The 22,738-nt window shown below is 49.4% G+C and overlaps 1 protein-coding gene across 2 annotated transcripts in view; it reads right to left on the bottom strand.

Moving 5' to 3' along the window:
• Positions 1-20,002, bottom strand: part of cchcr1 (coiled-coil alpha-helical rod protein 1) — a 53,224-nt gene extending 33,222 nt beyond the window's left edge. For both annotated transcript variants that reach the window (XM_033047404.1, XM_033047406.1), the window contains exons 1-6: positions 19,819-20,002; positions 16,109-16,316; positions 11,456-11,768; positions 6,146-6,537; positions 5,900-6,035; positions 2,613-2,723 (exon numbers count right to left, since the gene is read on the bottom strand). In XM_033047404.1, coding sequence (XP_032903295.1) covers positions 2,613-2,723; positions 5,900-6,035; positions 6,146-6,537; positions 11,456-11,768; positions 16,109-16,316; positions 19,819-19,882 — 1,224 coding nt within the window. In that variant the 5' untranslated portion in view covers positions 19,883-20,002. The remainder of the gene's footprint in view (positions 1-2,612; positions 2,724-5,899; positions 6,036-6,145; positions 6,538-11,455; positions 11,769-16,108; positions 16,317-19,818) is intronic.
• Between the last annotated feature and the right edge of the window lie 2,736 nt (positions 20,003-22,738).

Below are 22,738 nucleotides of genomic sequence, written 5' to 3'. Positions count from 1 at the left end.
CACGCTAGAGGCAGGAAACATGTTCCCGACGTTGCGGGAGCCCAGAACCAGGGGCCACACAGTTTAAGAATAAGGGGTAAGCCATTTAGAACGGAGACGAGCAAACACTTTTTCACACAGAGAGTTGTGAGTCTGTGGAATACTCTTCCTCAGAGGGATGTGGAGGCCGGTTCTCTGGATGCTTTCAAGAGTGAGCTCTTTAAGAGATAGGGCTCTTAAAGATAACGGAGTCAGGGGATATGGGGAGAAGGCAGGAAAGGGGTACTGATTGTGGATGATCAGCCATAATCACATTGAATGGCGGTGCTGGCTCGAAGGGCTGAATGGCCTACTCCTGCACCTATTGTCTCATCTCTAGTCTTTGACATTTCCACCCTCGGGAAAAGGTTTGGACTGTCTACCCTAGCCTTATCCAGGCCTTTCACTATTCAGTATGTTTCAATGAGGTCTCCTCTCATCCTTCAAATCTCCAACGAGTACAAGCCCAGTGCCATCAAATGCTTATCGTATGTTAACCCACTAATTCCTGGGATCTTTCTTGTAAACCTCTTCTTGACCCTCTCCAGAGCCAGCACATCCTTCCTCAGATAGACACAAAATTCTGGAGTGACTATCTCTGGATGGCAGGTATGGGTGACGTTTCGGGTCGAAACTCTTCTCTCACGTCAAATAGCCCTTGCTTTCCCTCTCCCTACATCCCCTCCCACTTCCCAGTTCTTCCACCAGTCTTACTGTCTCCGACTACATTCTATCTCTGTCCCGCCCCCTCCCCTGACATCAGTCTGAAGGAGGGTCTCGACCCGAAACGTCGCCCATTCCTTCTCTCCAGAGATGCCGCCTGACCCGCTGAGTTACTCCAGCATTTTGTGTCTATCTTCAGTGTAAGCCAGCATCTGCAGTTCCTTCCTATATCGGTCCTTCGAGCCAGCACCGCCATTAAATGTGATCTTGGCTGATCATCCTCAATCTTTACCCCGTTCCTGCCTTCTCCCCTTGTCCCCTGACTCCGCTATTTTTAAGAGTCCTATCAAGCTCTCTCTTGAAAGCATCCAGAGAACCTGCCTCCACCGCCCTCAGAGGCAGAGAATTCCACACACTCACCACTCTCTATGAGAAAAAGTGTTTCCTCGTCTCCGTTCTAAATGGCTTACCCCTTATTCTTAAACTGTGGCCCCTGGTTCTGGACTCCCCCAACATCGGGAACATGTTTCCTGCCTCGAGTGTGTCCAAGCCTTTAACAATCTTATATTTCGATTTGTTGTGACCTGAAATGCACTGACTGAGAACGATGGAGATCAGATTATAGACAATAGGTGCAGGAGTGGTTCATTTGGCCTTTCGAGCCAGCACCGCCATTCAACTCCCCAGCATTCCCACACCAAATCCTGGCATCACATCACTCCAGTCCTCAAAAAACTTCACTGGCTTCCCATTTCCCACCGGATCACCTACAAAATCCTGGTCCTCACCTACAAAGCCCTCCACCATCTGGCCCCCCCATATCTCACTGACCTCCTCTCCCCCTACCAACCCTCACGGTCCCTCAGATCCACATCAGCCGGTCTCCTCTCCATCCACAAGTCCAACCTCCGCAGTTTTGGGGACAGAGCCTTCTCCAGGGCAGCTCCCAGGCTCTGGAACTCCCTCCCCCAACTGATCCGCAATTCCGTGTCCCTCACCATCTTCCAGTCCCGCCTCAAGACCCATCTCTTCACCTCTGCCTATCCTTAGCCCCACGTCCCCGTCCCTTTTCATCTGTGCATTAATTTCCTCATACTGTGTTTTGTATTGAATTCTGTCTTTACTTTGTGTACTAGTCATGTCTCTACTATTTATTTCATTCCCCTTACATGTTTTTCCTCTACATGCTCAATTTTTGTAAGGTGTCCTTGAGACTCTTGAAAGGCGCCCATAAATAAAATGTATTATTATTATTAATGTGATCAAAGCTGATCATCCCCAATCACTACCCCAATTTCACATCTATTGCATCCGCTGCTCTAGGTGTCAGCTGCTCTACATCGGTGAGACCAAGCGCAGGCTTGGTGATCGCTTCACCCAACACCTCCGCTCGGTCCGCAATAACCAACCTGATCTCCCGGTGGCTCAGCACTTCTATCCCCCTCCCATTCCGAATCCGACCTTTCTGACCTGGGCCTCCTCCATGGCCAGAGTGAGTCCCACCGCAAATTGGAGGAGCAGCACCTCATATATCGCTTGGGTAGTTTACACCCCAGCGGTATGAACATTGACTTCTCTAAATTCAGGTAGTCCCTGCTTTCCCTCTCTCCCTACATCCCCTCCCCCTTCCCAGTTCTCCCACCAGTCTTACTGTCTCCGACTACATTCTATCTCTGTCCCGCCCCCTCCCCTGACATCAGTCTGAAGGAGGGTCTCGACCCGAAACGTCGCCCATTCCTTCTCCACAGAGATGCCGCCTGACCCGCTGAGTTACTCCAGCATTTTGTGTCTATCTTCGGTGTAAGCCAGCATCTGCAGTTGCTTCCTGTATCGGTCCTCAGAATGGGGCCGAACGTTACTCACAATACTCTAAATGTGGCCCGAACAGCGGCGTATTGAGCCTGCGCTTTAGCCGCGAGCTGGGAGCGTACCTTGCCGCCGCGATGGCTCTCCTGGATGGCGAGGATGTCCGTCAGCGAGGTCAGACGCACGTTGAGCAGCTCCACCGTGGATCGCAACGTCTCCCGCTCCTTCTCCAGATGCTGGCAACACAAAGCAGCACAAGAGTGACCGACTGCCACTCCTCATCCCATTCAACCAGCATCCCATCGTCCCACCACAATCCGACAGTAGTGATAGAAACATAGAAAATAGGTGCAGGAGGAGGCCATTCGGCCCTTCGAGCTAGCACCGCCATTCATTGTGATCAAGGCTGATCGTCCCCTATCAATAACCCGTGCCTGCCTTCTCCCCATATCCCTTGACTCCACTAGCCCCTAGAGCTCTTTCTAACTCTCTCTTAAATCCATCCAGTGACTTGGCTTCCACTGCCTTCCGTGGCAGGGAATTCCATAAATTCACAACTCTCTCGGTAAAAAAGTTTTTTCTCACCTCAGTCTTAAATGGCCTTCCCTTTATTGTAAGACTGTGTGGCCCCTGGTTCTGGACTCGCCCAACATTGGTAACATTTTTCCTGCATCTAGCGTGTCCAGTCCTTTTATAATTTTATATGTTTCTATAAGATTCCCTCTCATCCTTCTAAACTCCAGTGAATACAAGCCTAGTCTTTTCAATCTTTCCTCATATGACCGTCCCGCCATCCCAGGGACTACTCATCAGTCTCGGACTACTCATCAGTCTGAAGAAGGGGATATGGACCAAGCGCAGGCAGGTGGGACTAGTGTAGCTGGGACATGTGGGCCGGTGTGAGCAAGTTGGGCCGAAGGGCCTGTTTCCACTCTGTATCACTCCATGACTCTGCGACCGTTTCAGTCTCGACCCGAAATGTCGCCCATTCCTTCTCTCCAAAGATGCCGCCTGTCCCGTTACTCCAGCATCTTTGGTTTCAACCAGCATCTGCAGTTCCTCCCTACACTACTATCTACCTCATTGGTGACCCTCGGACTATCTTTGTTCAGATTTTACTGGCTTTACCTTCCACTAAAGAGAGAGTCAGATAGAGCGCTTTAAGATAGCGGAGCCAGGGGATATGGGGAGAAGGCACGAACGGGGTACTGATTGTGAATGATCAGCCATGATCACATTAAATGACGGTGCTGGCTCGAAGGGCCACCTATTGTCTATTGTCTATTGACACCATCCTACACCCACGAGGGACAATATTTACATTTACCAAGCCAATTAACCTACAAATCTGTACATCGTTAGAGTGTGGGAGGAGACGCGGGGAAAACCCACGCTGGTCACGGGTACAACGTACAATAGACAATAGGTGCAGGAGTAGGCCATTCGGCCCTTCGAGCCATTCAATGTGATCATGGCTGATCATCCCCAATCAGTACCCCGTTCCTGCCTTCTCCCCTGACTCCGCTATCTTTAAGAGCCCTATCTAGCTCTCTCTTGAAAGCATCCAGAGAACCGGCCTCCATCGCCCTCTGAGGGAGAGAATTCCACAGACTCACAACTCTCTGTGAGGAAAGGTGTTCCCTCGAGTACAAACTCCGTACAGGCAGCACCCGTAGTCGGGATGGAACCCGGGTCTCCGCGCTGCGTTCGCTGCAAGGCAGCAACTCCAGCGCTGCGCCACTGAGGTGGAGGACGGAGGTGGAACGTGTTTCCAGCTTCAGGTTTCTGGGGGTCAACATCTCCGATGCCCTCTCTTGGACCCACAATACCTCAACTCTGGTCAAGAAGGCCCACCAGCGTCTCTTCTTCCTGAGGAGACTGAAGAAGGTCCATCTGTCTCCTCAGATTCTGGTGAACTTCTACCGCTGCACCATCGAGAGCATCCTTACCAACTGTATCACAGTATGGTATGGCAACTGCTCTGTCTCCGACCGGAAAGCACTGCAGAGGGTGGTGAAAACTGCCCAACGCATCACCAGTTCCTCACTCCCCTCCATTGAGTCTGTCCAGAGCAAGCGTTGTCTGTGAAGGGCGCTCAGCATCGCCAAGGACTGCTCTCACCCCAACCACAGACTGTTTACCCTCCTACCATCAGGGAGGCGCTAGGTAGAAGGTACAGGAGCCTGAAGACTGCAACAACCAGGTTCAGGAATAGCTTCTTCCCCACAGCCATCAGGCTATTAAACCTGGCTCAGACAAAACTCTGATCATTAACAACCCATTTTCTGTTATTTGCACTTGATCAGTCTATTTATTCATGTGTGTATATATCTATATTATGGTATATGGACACACTGATCTGTTTTGTAGTAAATGCCTACTATGTTCTGTGTGCTGAAGCAAACAAGAATTTCATTGTCCTATACAGGGACACATGACAATAAACTCACTTGAACTTGAACTTGAACTTGCTACAGGTCTCTCCGTTGCCGGACCAGCAGGTTCAGGAACAGCTTCTTCCCTGCGGCTGTTACACTACTTAACTCTGCACCTTGGTGACTGCCAGTCACCCCCCCTCCCCCCCCCGGACACTCCTTCCCCCAGTGACTGATCTCTCCCCCCCCCCCCCCAGGAAATTGCACTACTGCCACTGTATATACATATATTACAACTTCACTGGCTTCCCATCTCCCACCGGATCACCTACAAAATCCTGGTCCTCACCTACAAAGCCCTCCACCATCTGGCCCCCCCATATCTCACTGACCTCCTCTCCCCCTCCTACCAACCCTCACGGTCCCTCAGATCCACATCAGCCGGTCTCCTCTCCATCCGCAAATCCAACCTCCTCAGTTTTGGGGACAGAGCCTTCTCCAGGGCAGCTCCCAGGCTCTGGAACTCCCTCCCCCAACTGATCCGCAATTCCGTTTCCCTCACCATCTTCCAGTCCCGCCTCAAGACCCATCTCTTCACCTCTGCCTATCCTTAGCCCCACGTCCCCCTCCCTTTTCATCTGTGCATTAATTGCCTCATATTGTGTTTTGTATTGAATTCTGTCTTTACTTTGTGTACTAGTCATGCCTCTACTATTTATTTCATTCCCCTTACATGTTTTTCCTCTACCTGCTAAATTTTTGTAAGTTGTCCTTGAGACTCTTGAAAGGCGCCCATAAATAATATGTATTATTATTATTATATATATATATTTTACTGTTCCATTATTCTGTGTTCGCACTTCTGGGTCAGATGCTAACTGCATTTTGTTGTCTCTGTACTAGTACACTGCACAATGACAATAAAGTTTGAATCTGAATCTGTGACCGTTGTGTAACTCTGTGACTCTGTTGTGTTGTTGTTGTTGGGGGAACAGTGCCGTGTGCCGTTGGTGAATCAGGCCACGAGGCAAGCTGACCTGGACCCTGTTGTTCAGCTGTTCTTTCTCCTGCCGGGCCTCTTCCAGTTGCTTCTCGTCCGGCACCAGTTGTCCGATATAAGTGCGGAGTTGTTGGATCAAGGAGCTTTGCGAATCCAACTTGCCTCTGGCTTCACTGCAGCAGGACAAGGAAGACAAACCTTTTATAGCCTTTTGAACACATTGAATGGCTCGAAGGGCCGTATGGCCCACTCCTGCACCTATTGTCTATTGCCTTTCACTAACCTCATCTCCTCCTGCAGTGCGTCCCGCTCCCGACCCATGTCGTCCAGCCTCTCGCTCGAGAGCATCACCTCGCGCTGGCCTTCCTCTCGACACTGCCGCAGCTCCTCCCCCAGCTCGGCCGCCCTTTGTCTCAGTGTCCCTCCATCCACCTCCAACTCCGCCAACCTTCGCCGCAGTCTCTCCCGAACATCCTCCAGCTCGGCCACCCGCCCCCGCAGCCTCTCACGGTCCTCCTCCACTTCCGCCACACGCCCCCGCAGCCTCTCACGGTCCTCCTCCACTTCCGCCACCCTCCGCCGCAGCCTCTCACGGTCCTCCGCTACTTCCGCCGCCCTTTGCCGCAGAGTCTCTCCATCCTCATCCACGCACCCGTTGACATCCGGGGATAATATCTGTTGGAACCAGGCGGGGAAAGATTTTAAATCAGTGGGATAATTGACCTCTGTGATTGCCCAAAGTGAGTTTAGAGTATCCTCCGACATTTCCGCCACCTCCAACGGGATCCCACCACTGGCCACATCTTCCCTTCTCCTCCCCTTTCCGCTTTCCGCAGAGACTGCTCCCTCCGTAGCTCCCTGGTCAATTCGTCCCTTCCCACCCAAACCACCCCCTCACTGGTACTTTCCCCCGCAACCGCAGGAAATGCTACACTTGTCGCTTTACCTCCCCCCTCGACTCCATCCAAGGACCCAAGCAATTTTTCCAGGTGCGGCAGAGGTTCACCTGCACCTCCTCCAACCTCATCTATTGCATCCGCTGCTCTAGGTGTCGGCTGCCCTACATCGGTGAGACCAAGCGTAGGCCTGGCGATCACTTCGCCCATCACCTCCGCTCGGTTTGCAATAACCGACCTGATCTCCCGGTGGCTCAGCACTTCAACTCCCCCTCCCATTCCCAATCCGACCTTTCTGTCCTGGGCCTCCTCCATGGTAACCATATAACCATATAACAATTACAGGACGGAAACAGGCCATCTCGGCCCTACAAGTCCGTGCCGAACAACTTTTTTCCCTTAGTCCCACCTGCCTGCACTCATACCATAACCCTCCATTCCCTTCTCATTCATATGCCTATCCAATTTATTTTTAAATGATACCAACGAACCTGCCTCCACCACTTCCACTGGAAGCTCATTCCACACCGCTACCACTCTCTGAGTAAAGAAGTTCCCCCTCATGTTACCCCTAAACTTCTGTCCCTTAATTCTGAACTCATGTCCTCTTGTTTGAACCTTCCCTATTCTCAAAGGGAAAAGCTTGTCCACATCAACTCTGTCTATCCCTCTCATCATTTTAAAGACCTCTATCAAGTCCCCCCTTAACCTTCTGCGCTCCAGAGAATAAAGACCCAACTTATTCAACCTTTCTCTGTAACTTAGTTGTTGAAACCCAGGCAACATTCTAGTAAATCTCCTCTGTACTCTCTCTATTTTGTTGACATCCTTCCTATAATTGGGCGACCAAAATTGTACACCATACTCCAGATTTGGTCTCACCAATGCCTTGTACAATTTTAACATTACATCCCAGCTTCTATACTCAATGCTCTGATTTATAAAGGCTAGCATACCAAAAGCTTTCTTTACCACCCTATCTATATGAGATTCCACCTTCAAGGAACTATGCACGGTTATTCCCAGATCTCTCTGTTCAACTGTATTCTTCAATTCCCTACCATTTACCATGTACGTCCTATTTTGATTTGTCCTGCCAAGGTGTAGCACCTCACATTTATCAGCATTAAACTCCATCTGCCATCTTTCAGCTCATTCTTCCAAATGGCCTAAATCACTCTGTAGACTTTGGAAATCCTCTTCATTATCCACAACACCCCCTATCTTGGTATCATCTGCATACTTACTAATCCAATTTACCACACCTTCATCCAGATCATTGATGTACATGAAAAACAACAAAGTACCCAACACCGATCCCTGTGGCACCCCACTAGTCACCTGCCTCCAACCCGACAAACAACCATCCACCATTACCCTCTGGCTTCTCCCATTCAGCCACTGTTGAATCCATCTTGCTACTCCTGCATTTATACCCAACAGTTGAACCTTCTTAACCAACCTTCCATGAGGAACCTTGTCAAAGGCCTTACTAAAGTCCATATAGACAACATCCACTGCTTTACCCTCGTCAATTTCCCTAGTAGCCTCTTCAAAAAATTCAAGAAGATTAGTCAAATATGACCTTCCAGGCACAAATCCATGTTGACTGTTCCTAATCAGACCCTGTTTATCCAGATGCTTATATATATTATCTCTAAGTATCTTTTCCATTAATTTGCCCACCACTGAAGTCAAACTAACAGGCCTATAATTGCTAGGTTTACTCTTAGAACCCTTTTTAAACAATGGAACAACATGCGCAGTACGCCAATCCTCGGGGACTATTGTGGTAGTTTACACCCCAGCGGTATTAACATTGACTTCTATAATTTCAGGTAGTCCCTGCTTTCTCCCTCCTTCCCCTCCCCTTCTCAGCTCTCCCACAGCGTACTGTCTCCGCATCTTCCTTTCTTCTTCCCACCACCCCTCCCCCTCCCCCACATCAGTTTAAAGAAGGGTCTCGACCAGAAACGTCACCTGTTCCTTCGCTCCATGGGTGCTGCCTCACCCGCTGAGTTTTTTCAGCATTTTTGTCTACCTTAGAGTACAGAGCAGCGTTTCTCAACCTTTTTAGCAAAGAGGTCCTTCTGCCGTTGTACAGGGCACCAGTGAGACCACACTTGGAGTATTGTGTGCAGTTTTGGTCCCCTAATTTGAGGAAGGACATTCTTGTTATTGAGGGAGTGCAGCGTAGGTTCCCAAGGTGAATTCCCGGGATGGCGAGACTGTCATATGCTGAGAGAATGGGTCGACTGGGCTTGTATACTCTGGAGTTTAGAAGAATGAGAGGGGATCTAGAATGAGGGAGATTTACTAGAATGTTGCCTGGGTTTCAGCAACTAAGTTACAGAGAAAGGTTGAACAAGTTAGGGCTTTATTCTTTGGAGCGCAGAAGGTTAAGGGGGGACTTGATAGAGGTTTTTAAAATGATGAGAGGGATAGACAGAGTTGACGTGGAAAAGCTTTTCCCACTGAGAGTAGGGAAGATTCAAACAAGGGGACATGACTTGAGAATTAAGGGACTGAAGTTTAGGGGTAACATGAGGGGGAACTTCTTTACTCAGAGAGTGGTAGCTGTGTGGAATGAGCTTCCAGTGAAGGTGGTGGAGGCAGGTTCGTTTTTATCATTTAAAAATAAATTGGATAGTTATATGGATGGGAAAGGAATAGAGGGTTATGGTCTGAGCGCAGGTATATGGGACTAGGGGAGATTATGTGTTCGGCACGGACTAGAAGGGTCGAGATGGCCTGTTTCCGTGCTGTAATTGTTATATGGTTATATGGTTATATCTTATTGAAACATATAAAATTATTAAGAGTTTGGTCACGCTAGAGGTGGGAAACATGTTCCAGATGTTGGGGGAGTCCAGAACCAGGGGCCATTGTTGAAGAAAAGTAGTTCTGGAGTAGTTCCTGAGGATTGGCGGGTAACAAACGTAACCCCACTTTTTAAGAAGGGAGGGAGAGAGAAAACGGGGAATTACAGACCAGTTAGTCTAACATCGGTAGTGGGGAAACTGCTAGAGTCAGTTATTAAAGATGGGATAGCAGCACATTTGGAAAGTGGTGAAATCATTGGACAAAGTCAGCATGGATTTACAAAAGGTAAATCATGTCTGACGAATCTTATAGAATTTTTCGAGGATGTAACTAGTAGCGTGGATAGGGGAGAACCAGTGGATGTGGTGTATCTGGACTTCCAGAAGGTTTTCGACAAGGTCCCACATAAGAGATTAGTTTACAAACTTAAAGCACACGGCATTGGGGGTTCAGTATTGATGTGGATAGAGAACTGGCTGGCAAACAGGAAGCAAAGAGTAGGAGTAAACGGGTCCTTTTCACAATGGCAGGCAGTGACTAGTGGGGTACCGCAAGGCTCAGTGCTGGGACCCCAGCTATTTACAATATATATTAATGATCTGGATGAGGGAATTGAAGGCAATATCTCCAAGTTTGCGGATGACACTAAGCTGGGGGGCAGTGTTAGCTGTGAGGAGGATGCTAGGAGACTGCAAGGTGACTTGGATAGGCTGGGTGAGTGGGCAAATGTTTGGCAGATGCAGTATAATGTGGATAAATGTGAGGTTATCCATTTTGGTGGCAAAAACATGAAAGCAGACTATTATCTAAATGGTGGCCGACTAGGAAAAGGGGAGATGCAGCGAGACCTGGGTGTCATGGTACACCAGTCATTGAAAGTGGGCATGCAGGTGCAGCAGGCAGTGAAGAAAGCGAATGGTATGTTAGCTTTCATAGCAAAAGGATTTGAGTATAGGAGCAGGGAGGTTCTACTGCAGTTGTACAGGGTCTTGGTGAGACCACACCTGGAGTATTGCGTACAGTTTTGGTCTCCAAATCTGAGGAAGGACATTATTGCCATAGAGGGAGTGCAGAGAAGGTTCACCAGACTGATTCCTGGGATGTCAGGACTGTCTTATGAAGAAAGACTGGATAGACTTGGTTTATACTCTCTAGAATTTAGGAGATTGAGAGGGGATCTTATAGAAACTTATAAAATTCTTAAGGGGTTGGACAGGCTAGATGCAGGAAGATTGCTCCCGATGTTGGGGAAGTCCAGGACAAGGGGTCACAGCTTAAGGATAAGGGGGAAATCCTTTAAAACCGAGATGAGAAGAACTTTTTTCACACAGAGAGTGGTGAATCTCTGGAACTCCCTGCCACAGAGGGTAGTCGAGGCCAGTTCATTGGCTATATTTAAGAGGGAGTTAGATGTGGCCCTTGTGGCTAAGGGGATCAGAGGGTATGGAGAGAAGGCAGGTATGGGATACTGAGTTGGATGATCAGCCATGATCATATTGAATGGCGGTGCAGGCTCGAAGGGCCGAATGGCCTACTCCTGCACCTAATTTCTATGTTTCTATGTTTCTATGTAAAAAGGGGTAAGTCAATTAGAACGGAGACGAGGAAACACTTTTTCTCACAGAAAGTTGTGAGTCTGTGGAATTCTCTGCCTCAGAGGGCAGTGGAGGCCGGTTCTCTGGATACTTTCAAGAGAGAGTAAGATAGAGCTCTTAAAAATAGTGGAGTCAGGGGAGAAGGCAGGAACGGGGTACTGATTGGGGATGATTAGCCGTGATCACATTGAATGGCGGTGCTGGCTCGAAGGGCCGAATGGCCTACTCCTGCACCTGTTGTGTGTGTTGTCTGTGTTTCCCAGCAGCCGGCACACTGACCTGCGAATGCGTTCCGCTGCTCCGGTCTCTTTGCCTGGTCGCCCCATCCCGCTGTTCCCCGTGCTCTGGCAGCGTCTCCCCGGCGGGACGGCGGTCCCGTTGCCGCGGCGTCGGCAGCTGGATCCCAGCGGGCGGCAAACCCTCCGGCCTCTCCCCCTCCAGCCTCCGCAGCTGCTGACCCAGGCGGGCCAGCAGCGCGTCCTTCTCGGCGATGGCCGCCGCCGCCTGCCGCAACACCGCGTTCGTCTGTATCCTCCCGTTCGGCTCGTCGGCAGGGCGGCCGGTCTCAGGCGCCCTCTCCTGCTCCAAGGACCTGTGCCGCCGGTCGGGAAGAAGAGAAATACAGTGGTAAAAGCAAGGCAAGTGTTTGGAGCGCCCTCGGACACATAGAAACATAGAAACATAGAAAGTAGGTGCGAGAGTAGACCACCAGGTCCGTCGAGCCCGCACCGCCATTCGCTCCTGAACACTAAACAGACACACTTACCCACAAACAGTAGACACAAGACACAGAACACAAAACACTACCCTCCCCTTTATACCGCTATCACCCCTCTCCACCCCAAGAACCGCGTGATCTCGTGGGGGAGGCAAAAAACCGGATAAAAACCCAGGTCCAATTCGGGAAAAAAATCCGGGAAATTCCTCTCCGACCCCAATCCAGGCGATCGACACTTGTCCAGGAGATCACTCAGGTCTTACTATACTAACCATACCTAGGTCCATATCCCTGCCCTCTCCCCGTAGCCCCTTATCCCCTTGGCAGCTAAAAAAACATCTATTTTAGACTTAAATATATTTAACGTTTCTGCTTCCACTGCTCCCTGGGGCAGTGAATTCCATAAATTAACCACCCTCTGGGTGAAGAAGTTCTTCCTCATCTCAGTTTTAAAAGAGCCCCCCCTTATTCTGCAACTATGTCCCCTAGTTCTAGTTTCCCCGATCATTGGGAACATCCTCGGTGCATCCACCCGATCAAGGCCCCTCACGATCTTATATGTTTCAATGAGATCGCCTCTCATTCTTCTAAACTCCAAAGAGTAGAGTTCCAGCCTACTTAATCCCCTCATTGCAGGAATTAATCTTGTAAACCTTCGCTGCACTGCCTCCAGGGCTAGTACATCCTTTCTTAAGTATGGACCCCAGAACTGTACACAGTATTCCAAATGTGGTCTCACTAATACTGTGTACAGCTGCATATATATACCTCAAGGTGGCGCAGCGGTAGAGTCGCAGACCCGGCTTCGATCCCGACTGCGGGTGCTGTCTGTGCGTAGTTTGCACGTTCTCCCCGCGACCGCGTAGATTCCCCCCCGAGATCTTTGGTTTCCTCCCACACTCCAAAGATGTCCAGGTTTGTAAGTTAATTGGCCTGGTATAAATGTAAATTGGCCGTAGTGTGTGTCGGGATCAACGTCACAATAGACACTAGACAATAGGTGCAGCAGGAGGCCATTCGGCCCTTCGAGCCAGCACCGCCATTCAATGTGATCATGGCTGATCGTCCCCAATCAGTACCCCGCTCCTGCCTTCTCCCCATATCCCCTGACTCCGCTATCTTTAAGAGCCCTATCTAACTCTCTCTTGAAAGCATCCAGAGAACCGGCCTCCACCGCCGTCTGAGGCAGAGAATTCCACAGACTCACAACTCTCTGTGTGAAAAAGTGTTTCCTCGTCTCCGTTCTAAATGGCTTACCCCTTATTCTTTAACTGTGTGTGTCCCCTGGTTCTGGACTCCCCTAACATCGGGAACATGATGCCCGATCGCTGGTCGGTGCGGACGCGGTGGGCCGAAGGGCCTGTTTCCGTGCTGTATCTCTAAACTAATCCTCCTTGCTCTCACTGTTGCTTTAGTTTGGAGATGTGTTATGTAAACAGGCATTCGGTGGTGGATGGAGTGATGTTCAAAAGGTGCATTTAGTCCTGAATCATTGTCATAGAGCATGGAAACAGGCCCTTCGGCCCAGCTTGCCAATGTCGACCAATGTGCTCCATCTACACTAGTCCCACCTGCCCCACATTTTTGCCAATATCACTCTACAACGCTCCTATTCATGTACCTGGCCACATGTCTTTTAAATATCCCTTAAAAAAAGGTCGGCATGGTGGCGCAGCGCTAAAGTTGCACTGGAGACCAGGGTTCGATCCCGACTATGGGTGCTGTCTGTACGGAGTTTGTACATTCTTCCCGTCAACTGCGTGGGTTTTCTCCGAGATCTTCGGTTTCCTCCCACACACCAAAGACGAACAGGTATGTAGGCCAAAGTGTATTTGGGAGAGAATACCACAGGGAGTTGTCGAGGCGGGCAACGTTGGAACATGGTGTAGGAAGGAACTGCAGATGTACAGGGTCTTGGTGAGACCACACCTGGAGTATTGCGTACAGTTTTGGTCTCCAAATCTGAGGAAGGACATTATTGCCATAGAGGGAGTGCAGAGAAGGTTCACCAGACTGATTCCTGGGATGTCAGGACTGTCTTATGAAGAAAGACTGGATAGACTTGGTTTATACCCTCTAGAATTTAGGAGATTGAGAGGGGATCTTATAGAAACTTATAAAATTCTTAAGGGGTTGGACAGGCTAGATGCAGGAAGATTGCTCCCGATGTTGGGGAAGTCCAGGACAAGGGGTCACAGCTTAAGGATAAGGGGGAAATCCTTTAAAACCGAGATGAGAAGAACTTTTTTCACACAGAGAGTGGTGAATCTCTGGAACTCTCTGCCACAGAGGGTAGTCGAGGCCACAGTTCATTGGCTATATTTAAGAGGGAGTTAGATGTGGCCCTTGTGGCTAAGGGGATCAGAGGGTATGGAGAGAAGGCAGGTACGGGATACTGAGTTGGATGATCAGCCATGATCATATTGAATGGCGATGCAGGCTCGAAGGGCCGAATGGCCTACTCCTGCACCTAATTTCTATGTTTCTATGTTTCTATGCTGGTTTACACCGACGATAGACACAAAACGCTGGAGTAACCCAGCGGGACAGGAAGCATCTCTGGAGAGAAGGAATGGGTGACGTTTCGGGTCGAGACTCTTCTTCTGACGTCACCCATTCCTTCTCTTAGTATACAAACTTAAAGCATACGGTATTGGGGGTTCAGTATTGATGTGGATAGAGAACTGGCTGGCAGACAGGAAGCAAAGAGTAGGAGTAAACGGGTCCTTTTCACAATGGCAGGCAGTGACTAGTGGGGTACCACAAGGCTCAGTTCTGGGACCCCAGCTATTTACGATATATATTAATGATTTGGACGAGGGAATTGAATGCAACATCTCCAAGTTTGCGGATGACACGAAGCTGGGGGGCAGTGTTAGCTGTGAGGAGGATGCTAGGAGGCTGCAAGGTGACTTGGATAGGCTGGGTGAGTGGGCAAATGCATGGCAGATGCAGTATAATGTGGATAAATGTGAGGTTATCCACTTTGGTGGCAAAAACAGGAAAGTAGATTATTATCTGAATGGTGGCCGATTAGGAAAGGGGGAGATGCAACGAGACCTGGGTGTCATGGTACACCAGTCATTAAAAGTAGGCATGCAGGTGCAGCAGGCAGTGAAGAAGGCGAATGGTATGTTAGCATTCATAGCAAAAGGATTTGAGTATAGGAGCAGGGAGGTTCTACTGCAGTTGTACAGGGTCTTGGTGAGACCACACCTGGAGTATTGCGTAGAGTTTTGGTCTCCTAATCTGAGGAAAGACATTCTTGCCATAGAGGGAGTACAGAGAAGGTTCACCAGACTGATTCCTGGGATGGCAGGACTTTCATATGAGGAATGACTGGATAGACTTGGCTTGTACTCGCTAGAATTCAGAAGACTGAGGGGGGATCTTATAGAAACGTACAAAATTCTTAAGGGGTTGGACAGGCTAGATGCAGGAAGATTGTTCCCGATGTTGGGGAAGTCCAGAACAAGGGGTCACAGTTTAAGGATAAAGGGGAAATCTTTTAGGACCGAGATGAGGAAAACTTTTTTCACACAGAGAGTGGTGAATCTGTGGAATTCTCTCCCGCAGATGGTAGTTGAGGCCAGTTCATTGGCTATATTTAAGGGGGAGTTAGATGTGGCCCTTGTGGCTAAAGGGATCAGGGGGTATGGAGAGAAGGCAGGTACAGGATACTGAGTTGGATGATCAGCCATGATCATATTGAATGGCGGTGCAGGCTCGAAGGGCCGAATGGCCTACTCCTGCACCTATTTTCTATGTTTCTATGTTTCTCTCCAGAGATGCTGCCTGTCCCGCTGAATTACTCCAGCTTTTTGAGTCTATCAAAATTATGTACTTGGAGTGTAGGATAGTGTTAAATGTGCTGGGATCGCTGGTCGGCACGGAGCCGGTGGGCCGAAGGGCCTGTTTCCGCGCTGTATCTCTAAATTAAACGTCATAGTTTCTGCCTCAACTACCTCCCCCCCGGCAGACAATAGACAATAGGTGCAGGAGTCGGCCATTCGGCCCTTCGAGCCAGCACCGCCATTCAATGTGATCATGGCTGATCATCCCACAATCAGTACCCCGTTCCTGCCTTCTCCCCATATTATTCCCGGCAGCTCATTCCATGCATCCACGTGAAGAGGTCGCCCCTCGGATTCCCATTACACTATTTCGCCCGTCACCGTAAACCTATGTCCCACGCGCCTGTGTCGAAACGTTACCTGGGTTTAATGCAAGCCGTTTCCTCTTCAACTCTTGGGCATCGTCTGCTCGATGGGACCAGCGTCCTCCTCAGATGTTCATTCTCCTGCCTCAGTTCCAGGATCTCTTTGGTCGCCTTGGACAGAGCAGCCCAGGGGTTTGAGTCCAGCGGCGATGGGGCGTAGCTTCGACCGCTGAAGTGCGAGGGAGGAATCAGGCTCTGCGCTCCTGTAGATATGAACAGGCTTTTATTAACACTCAGTGGGCACATCACTAGGAGGGCAGAACCTCTTTAACTGTCCCTGACCCTTGGATTAATTAAACTCTGGTGAACTATTCACTGCCTAAAGCATTCAGTTGAGGCTTTAAAGGTAGACAAAAATGCTGGAGAAACTCAGCGGATGAGGCAGCATCTGTGGAGCGAAGGAATGGGTGACGTTTCGGATCGAAACCCTTCTTCAGACTGATGTGGGGGTGGGGGGGCAATAGATAATAGGTGCAGGAGTAGGCCATTCGGCCCTTCGAGCCAGCACCGCCATTCAATGTGATCATGGCTGATCATCTGCTCCCCATATCCCCTGACTCCGCTATCTTTAAGAGCCCGATCTAGCTCTCTCTTGAAAGCATCCAGGGAACCGGCCTCCACCGCCCTCTGGGGCAGAGAATTCCACAGACTTACAACTCTCTGTGAGAAAAAGTGTTTCCTCATCTCCGTTCTAAATGGCCTACTCCTTATTCTTAAACTGTGGCCCCTGGTTCTGGACTCCCCCAACATCGGGAACATGTTTCCTGCCTCTAGCGTGTCCAAACCCTTAACAATCTTATATGTTTCAATGAGATCCCCTTATATGTTTCAATAAGATCCCCTCTCTGGGGCGGGAAGAAGAAAGGAAGAGGCGGAGACTGTGGGCTGTGGGAGAGCTGGGAAGGGGAGGGGAAGGAAGGAGAAATTGTAAATTGGAGAAGTCAATGTTCATACCGCTGGGGTGTAAACTGCCCAAGCGAAATATGAGGTGCTACTCCTCCAATTTACGGTGGGAGTCACTCTGGCCATGGAGGCCTATTCCTTCGCTTGTCTATTGTCACCTGGAGAAAACCCAAGCAGTCACGGGGAGAACGAACAAACTCCGTACAGACAACGACCGTAGTCAGGATCGATTCCTGGTCTCTGACGCTATGAGGCCACAACTCTACCACTGCGCCACTCTTGTTGAATCATGGCCCATATTTTTTGCAAGCTTTTCTCCACACTAGTATTTCCCTGACATTGGTTGATGCTGCTTTATTGTCACATGTACCTAGACACTATTAAATTCCTTTTGGTGCATACAGTTCAGGAACAAAAAAAAGTGCCATACACAGGCACAATCCTACTGAACTAAGAGTGGTTGTTTACACTGAGACAGTACCCAAGAGTTGCCACGTTTCCGGCGCCATTTTGGATGATTGCTCGGTTGGCATCCCATTATCCAGCCCCTCTTTCCCCACCCTCCTGCTTCACCCCCATCCCTTCCCTTGGTGTGCGCCCATTACACCATCCCTCTTCCTCCAGAACTCTTTCCCTCAAAGCGCGCCCATTTCCCTGCCCCCCGTCCTCCCCGTTGGATGTCAACCTTGCCGTGTGTCTCAGTGACCCCTAGAGCGATGCCAGTGGGAGATTCGTCTCCTGTTAGGGTCTCCCGTGCTGGACAGGTCGAAGGGTAGAGGCGCGACGAAGAGACGAAGAGCGATCCACTGCTCCTCCAGGTTGGAGGTTGAGCACAGGGCTAACAAACCTGCCTCATAGAAACATAGAAAATAGTTGCAGGAGGAGGCCATTCGGCCCTTCGAGCCAGCACCGCCATTCATTGCGATCATGGCTGATCGTCCCCAATCAATAACCCGTGCCTGCCTTCTCCCCATGTCCCTTGACTCCACCAGCCCCTAGAGCTCTATCTAACTCTCTCTTAAATCCGTCCAGTGATTTATAATAATAATAATAATAATAATAATAATAACTTTATTTATAGAGCACTTTAAAAACAACCACTGTTGCAACAAAGTGCTGTACATGACTAATCATGGACAAAAAATTATTACACGACAATAAAAACATTAAAAGAGAGAGTAAAAACAATTAAAAAAAACATTAAAAACACTAAAACAGGAGCAAAGTCTCAAGCAGGGTCAAAAGCCAAGGAATAGAAAAGGGTTTTAAGATTGGTTTTGAAGATGGACAGTGAGGGGGCCTGTCTGACGTGCAACGGCAGAGTGTTCCATAATGTCGGAGCAGCAACAGAGAAGGCTCTATCCCCTCTGAGCTTCCGCTTAGACCTCGGTACCTCCAGGAGCAGCTGATCAGCTGACCTGAGGCAGGAGCGTAGGGATGAAGCAGCTCAGAGAGGTAAGGCGGGGCGAGACCATTTAAAGATTTAAAAACAAATAAAAGAGTCTTAAAATGAACTCGAAAGTACACCGGGAGCCAGTGGAGGGAGGCCAGAATTGGCGATATGTGCTCCCTCTTTCGAGTTCCAGTTAAGAGGCGAGCAGCAGCATTCTGAACCAATTGGAGACGAGCCAGGGAAGATCGAGTAACTCCAAAATAGAGTGCGTCACAGTAATCCAGCCTAGACGTGATGAAGGCATGGATTACTGTTTCAAAATGCTGCCGCTCAAGAATGGGCTTCACCTTTGCCAGCTGCCTTAAATGAAAGAAGCTGGACTTAACCACCGCGCCTATTTGGTGATCTAATTTAAAATCACTGTTCATCTTAAAACCCAGGTACAAAACTGTTGGCTTCACATACAGTGCCAGGGGACCCAAGTCAACAGGGGGAGGTTCACGGCAGCCATTGGGACCAAACAATATCACCTCTGTGGCCTCCACTGCCCTCTGTGGCAGGGAATTCCACAAATTCACAACTCTCTGGGTGAAAAAGTTGTTTCTCACCTCAGTCTTAATAGAAAAACAACACCCGGAACATCAGGATTGATTCCTGGTCCTCCTGATTCCTGATCCCTGAATTCTCGTAAAACAAATATGTTACGGAAACAGCAACTGAAGGAATCAACACTGCTGGGCGTGATGGACTTGCCCAGAACAGACAGGAGTGGAGGACCTTCGTTACTGCCCTGCATGCCAGGAGGCATCATATAATAAGTAAGTTCCTCCACACCCCCCCCCCCCCACCGCCCCACCCCATAAGTTATCGGGGCAGAATTAGGCCATTCGGCCCATCAGGTCTACTGATCTATCGTTCCCTCTCGACCCCATTCTCCTCCTTTCTCCCCACCTCTGACACCCTGGCTAATCAAGACCTCCCCCCTTTCTCCCATTATCCAAGCCCTCTTTCCTCCTGTTCCTCCCCCCTCCTCCTGCCGACCCATTTCTCCCATTATCCTGCCCCCCCCCCGCTCCGTTCCCCATCCCCTTCCGCCAACATCTCTCCCCTCCGGCTTTACATTTCATTATTCTTCTCTCCCCTCCTCCGAAAACCCTTTCGCCCTCTTTCTCATTTAGTCCACCCACCTGCCCACACACACCCACTCCCCTCACCTGTACCCACCCGTTCCCTGCAAGGCTTTGTCCTGCCCTCACCTGTCCTCCAGCTCCCCCCCCCCCCACACCCCAGTCAGTTCATCCTCCCACCCCACCACCCCACCCGCAGATGCTGCCTGACCCGCAGCCTTCCTCCCCTCCAGCACTTTGTGTTTCGCTCAAGATGATTTTTATTTTAAACAATCTTTGTACCTATTTTGCCCCAGAAAGTAGACGGCGGCTCCAGCCCTCTGCCAGGTCCCGGCCTCTCCTCCATCGTCCTGAGGATGATGATGTCCCTCTCCCCTTCCTCCGCCTCCACTCTCTCTCACCTCAAACCAGTGGCAAGCCCTTGTGTCCTTTTCCTCTCCCCCACTCCTCCTCCCCTCCCCTCCCTATCCCCTCTCTCCCTCCCACCCTCGTCCCCTCCCTCACCTTTCTCTCCCTCTCCCCCTTCCTCTCCCCTCTCTCCCTCCCTATCCCCTCCCTTCCCTCCAACCCCGTCCCCTCCCTCTCTCTTCCTCCCTCCTCTCACTCCCACCCTCTTCCTCCCTCCTCCTCCTCTCTCTCCTTATCTCTCCTTCCTTTTCTCTCTCTTCTCTCCCCTTCTCTATCTCCTTTCCCCTTCTCTCTCTCCTTTCCCCTTCTCTCTCTCCTTTCCCCTTCCCTCTCTCCTTTCCCCTTCTCTCTCTCCTTCACCCTTCTCTCTCTCTCCCCCCTCCTTTCCCCTTCCCTCCCTCCTTTCCCCTTCCCTCTCTCCTTTCCCCTTCTCTCTCCTTCACCCTTCTCTCCCTCCTTTCCCCTTCTCTCTCTCCTTTCCCCTTCTCTCTCTCCTTTCTCTCTCTCTCTCTCCTTCCTCCTTCCCTCTCTCCCGCCTGCCACCAGCGCCAAGCCCGTGTGCCGCACCCACAACAGTCCTCCGGCTGGAGAACGCCAGCAGCGACCTCTCGGTCCCACCTCCACGACGCTGCCGCCCTCAAAGCCTCCTGAGCCCTAAAGATTCAGATTCAGATTCAGATAAAGTTGCAAATTACTGCAACTTTCTTTATCACCCCGCCCCCTGCTTACAGGCATTGGTTTGGTCTTTTTGCACTATTATTGTTGGTTTGTTTTTATCTGTATGCATGTAGAAATGTAGAAGATAGACACAAAATGCTGGAGTAACTCAGCGGGACAGGCAGCATCTCTGGAGAGACCCTTCTTCAGACATCTAATAATAATAATAATAATAAATTTTATTTGTGGGCGCCTTTCAAAAGTCTCAAGGACACCTTACAGAATTTAACAAGAGTAAAAAACATATAATCGGAGTAAAATAAATAATAAAGACATCACCAATACACAAATTAAAGACAGAATTCGATCCAAAGACAAAAAAAATCAAAAACACAATGTGAAGACTGCCCTGAGTCTCCCTTCGCTTTAAACCAGCATCTGCAGTTCTTTCCTGCACATTATGTTTATGTATATAAGTGTGTGTGTGTGTGTATAATATAATTAAGAGCAAACAACATAATAAACCATACATTAAGTTATAATGTATATGTAATATACATTGGCTATATTTAAGAGGGAGTTAGATGTGGCCCTTGTGGCTAAAGGGATCAGGGGGTATGGAGAGAAGGCAGGGATGGGATACTGAGTTGGATGATCAGCCATGATCATATTGAATGGCGGTGCAGGTTCGAAGGGCCGAATGCACCTATTTTCTATGTTTCTATATCAGCCTATTAAAGACTCCAATCTGCAAATAAGCTCTGAACTACATAGACTTGGGGGCATTGGTTTTGGCTTCTGGTACTATTATTGTTTGTTTTATGTCTGGATCTGGAGCTGGATGTGGATCTCTGAAAAGCTCTAGGTAGAGCATCTCTCAGCACTATGTTGGTGGTGGACATGCTAGTTGAGGAGTGTATGTATCTGTACGTATATAGAAACATAGAAAATAGGTACAGGAGGAGGCTATTCGGCCCTTCGAGCCAGCATCGCCATTTATTGTGATCATGGCTGATCATCCACAATCAGTACCCCGTGCCTGCCTTCTCCCCATAGCCCTTGATTCCGCTAGCCCCGAGAGCTCTATCTAACTCTCTTTGAAATTCACCCAGTGAATTGGCCTCCACTGCCCTCTGTGGCATTGAATTCCACAATGTCACAACTCACTGGGTGAAAAAGTTATTTCTCATTTCAGTTTTAAATGGCCTCCCATTTATTCTTGGACTGTGGCCCCTGGGTCTGGACTCGCCCAACATTGGGAAACATTTTTCCTGCATCCAGCTAATCCAGTCCTTTTATAATTTTATACGTTTCTATAAGTTCTCCTCTCATCCTTCTGAATTCCAGTGAATACAAGCCCAGTCTTTCCTCATATGACAGTCCCGCCATCCTGGGGATTAACCTCGGAACCTACGCTGCACTGCCTCAATCACAAGGATGTCCTTCCTCAAATTAGGAGACCAAAACTGTACACAATACTCCAGATGTGGTCTCACCAGAGCCCTGTACAACTGCAGAAGGACCTCTTTACTCCTTTCCTCAAATCCTCTCATTATGAAGGCAACATAAATGTGTAATTATGTTTTTATATGTATGTAAATGCACACACTGAACATTTTTTTAATCGTTTATTATATTGTTTACAGAGTAGAGAATAGATAACAGGTGCAGGAGTAGGCCATTCGGCCCTTCGAGCCAGCACCGCCATTCAATGTGATCATGGCTGATCATCCCCAATCAGTACCCCGTTCCTGCCTTCTCGCCATATCCCCTGACTCCGCTGTCTTCCAGAGCCCCATCTAGCTCTCTCTTGAAAGCATCCAGAGAACCGGCCTCCACTGCCCTCTGAGTCAGAGAATTCCACAGATCACCACTTTCTGTGTGAAAATGTGTTTCCTCGTCTCCGTTCTAAATGGCTTACTCCTTATTCTTAAACGGTGTGTGGCCCCTGGGTCTGGTCTCCCCCCAACATCGGGAACATGTTTCCTGCCTCTAGCGTGTCCAAACCCTTAACAATCTTAGATGTTTCAATAATATACCCTCTCATCCTTCTAAACTCCAGACTGTACAAGCCCAGCCACTCCATTCTCTCAGCATATGTCAGCCCCGCCATCCCGGGAATTAACCTGGTGAACCT

Source organism: Amblyraja radiata, chromosome 30 (genome assembly GCF_010909765.2).
Source record: "Amblyraja radiata isolate CabotCenter1 chromosome 30, sAmbRad1.1.pri, whole genome shotgun sequence".
Classification (NCBI taxonomy): domain Eukaryota; kingdom Metazoa; phylum Chordata; class Chondrichthyes; order Rajiformes; family Rajidae; genus Amblyraja; species Amblyraja radiata.
The sequence above is the reverse complement of the archived record's forward strand: the minus strand, read 5'-3'. Positions and strand labels throughout refer to the sequence as shown.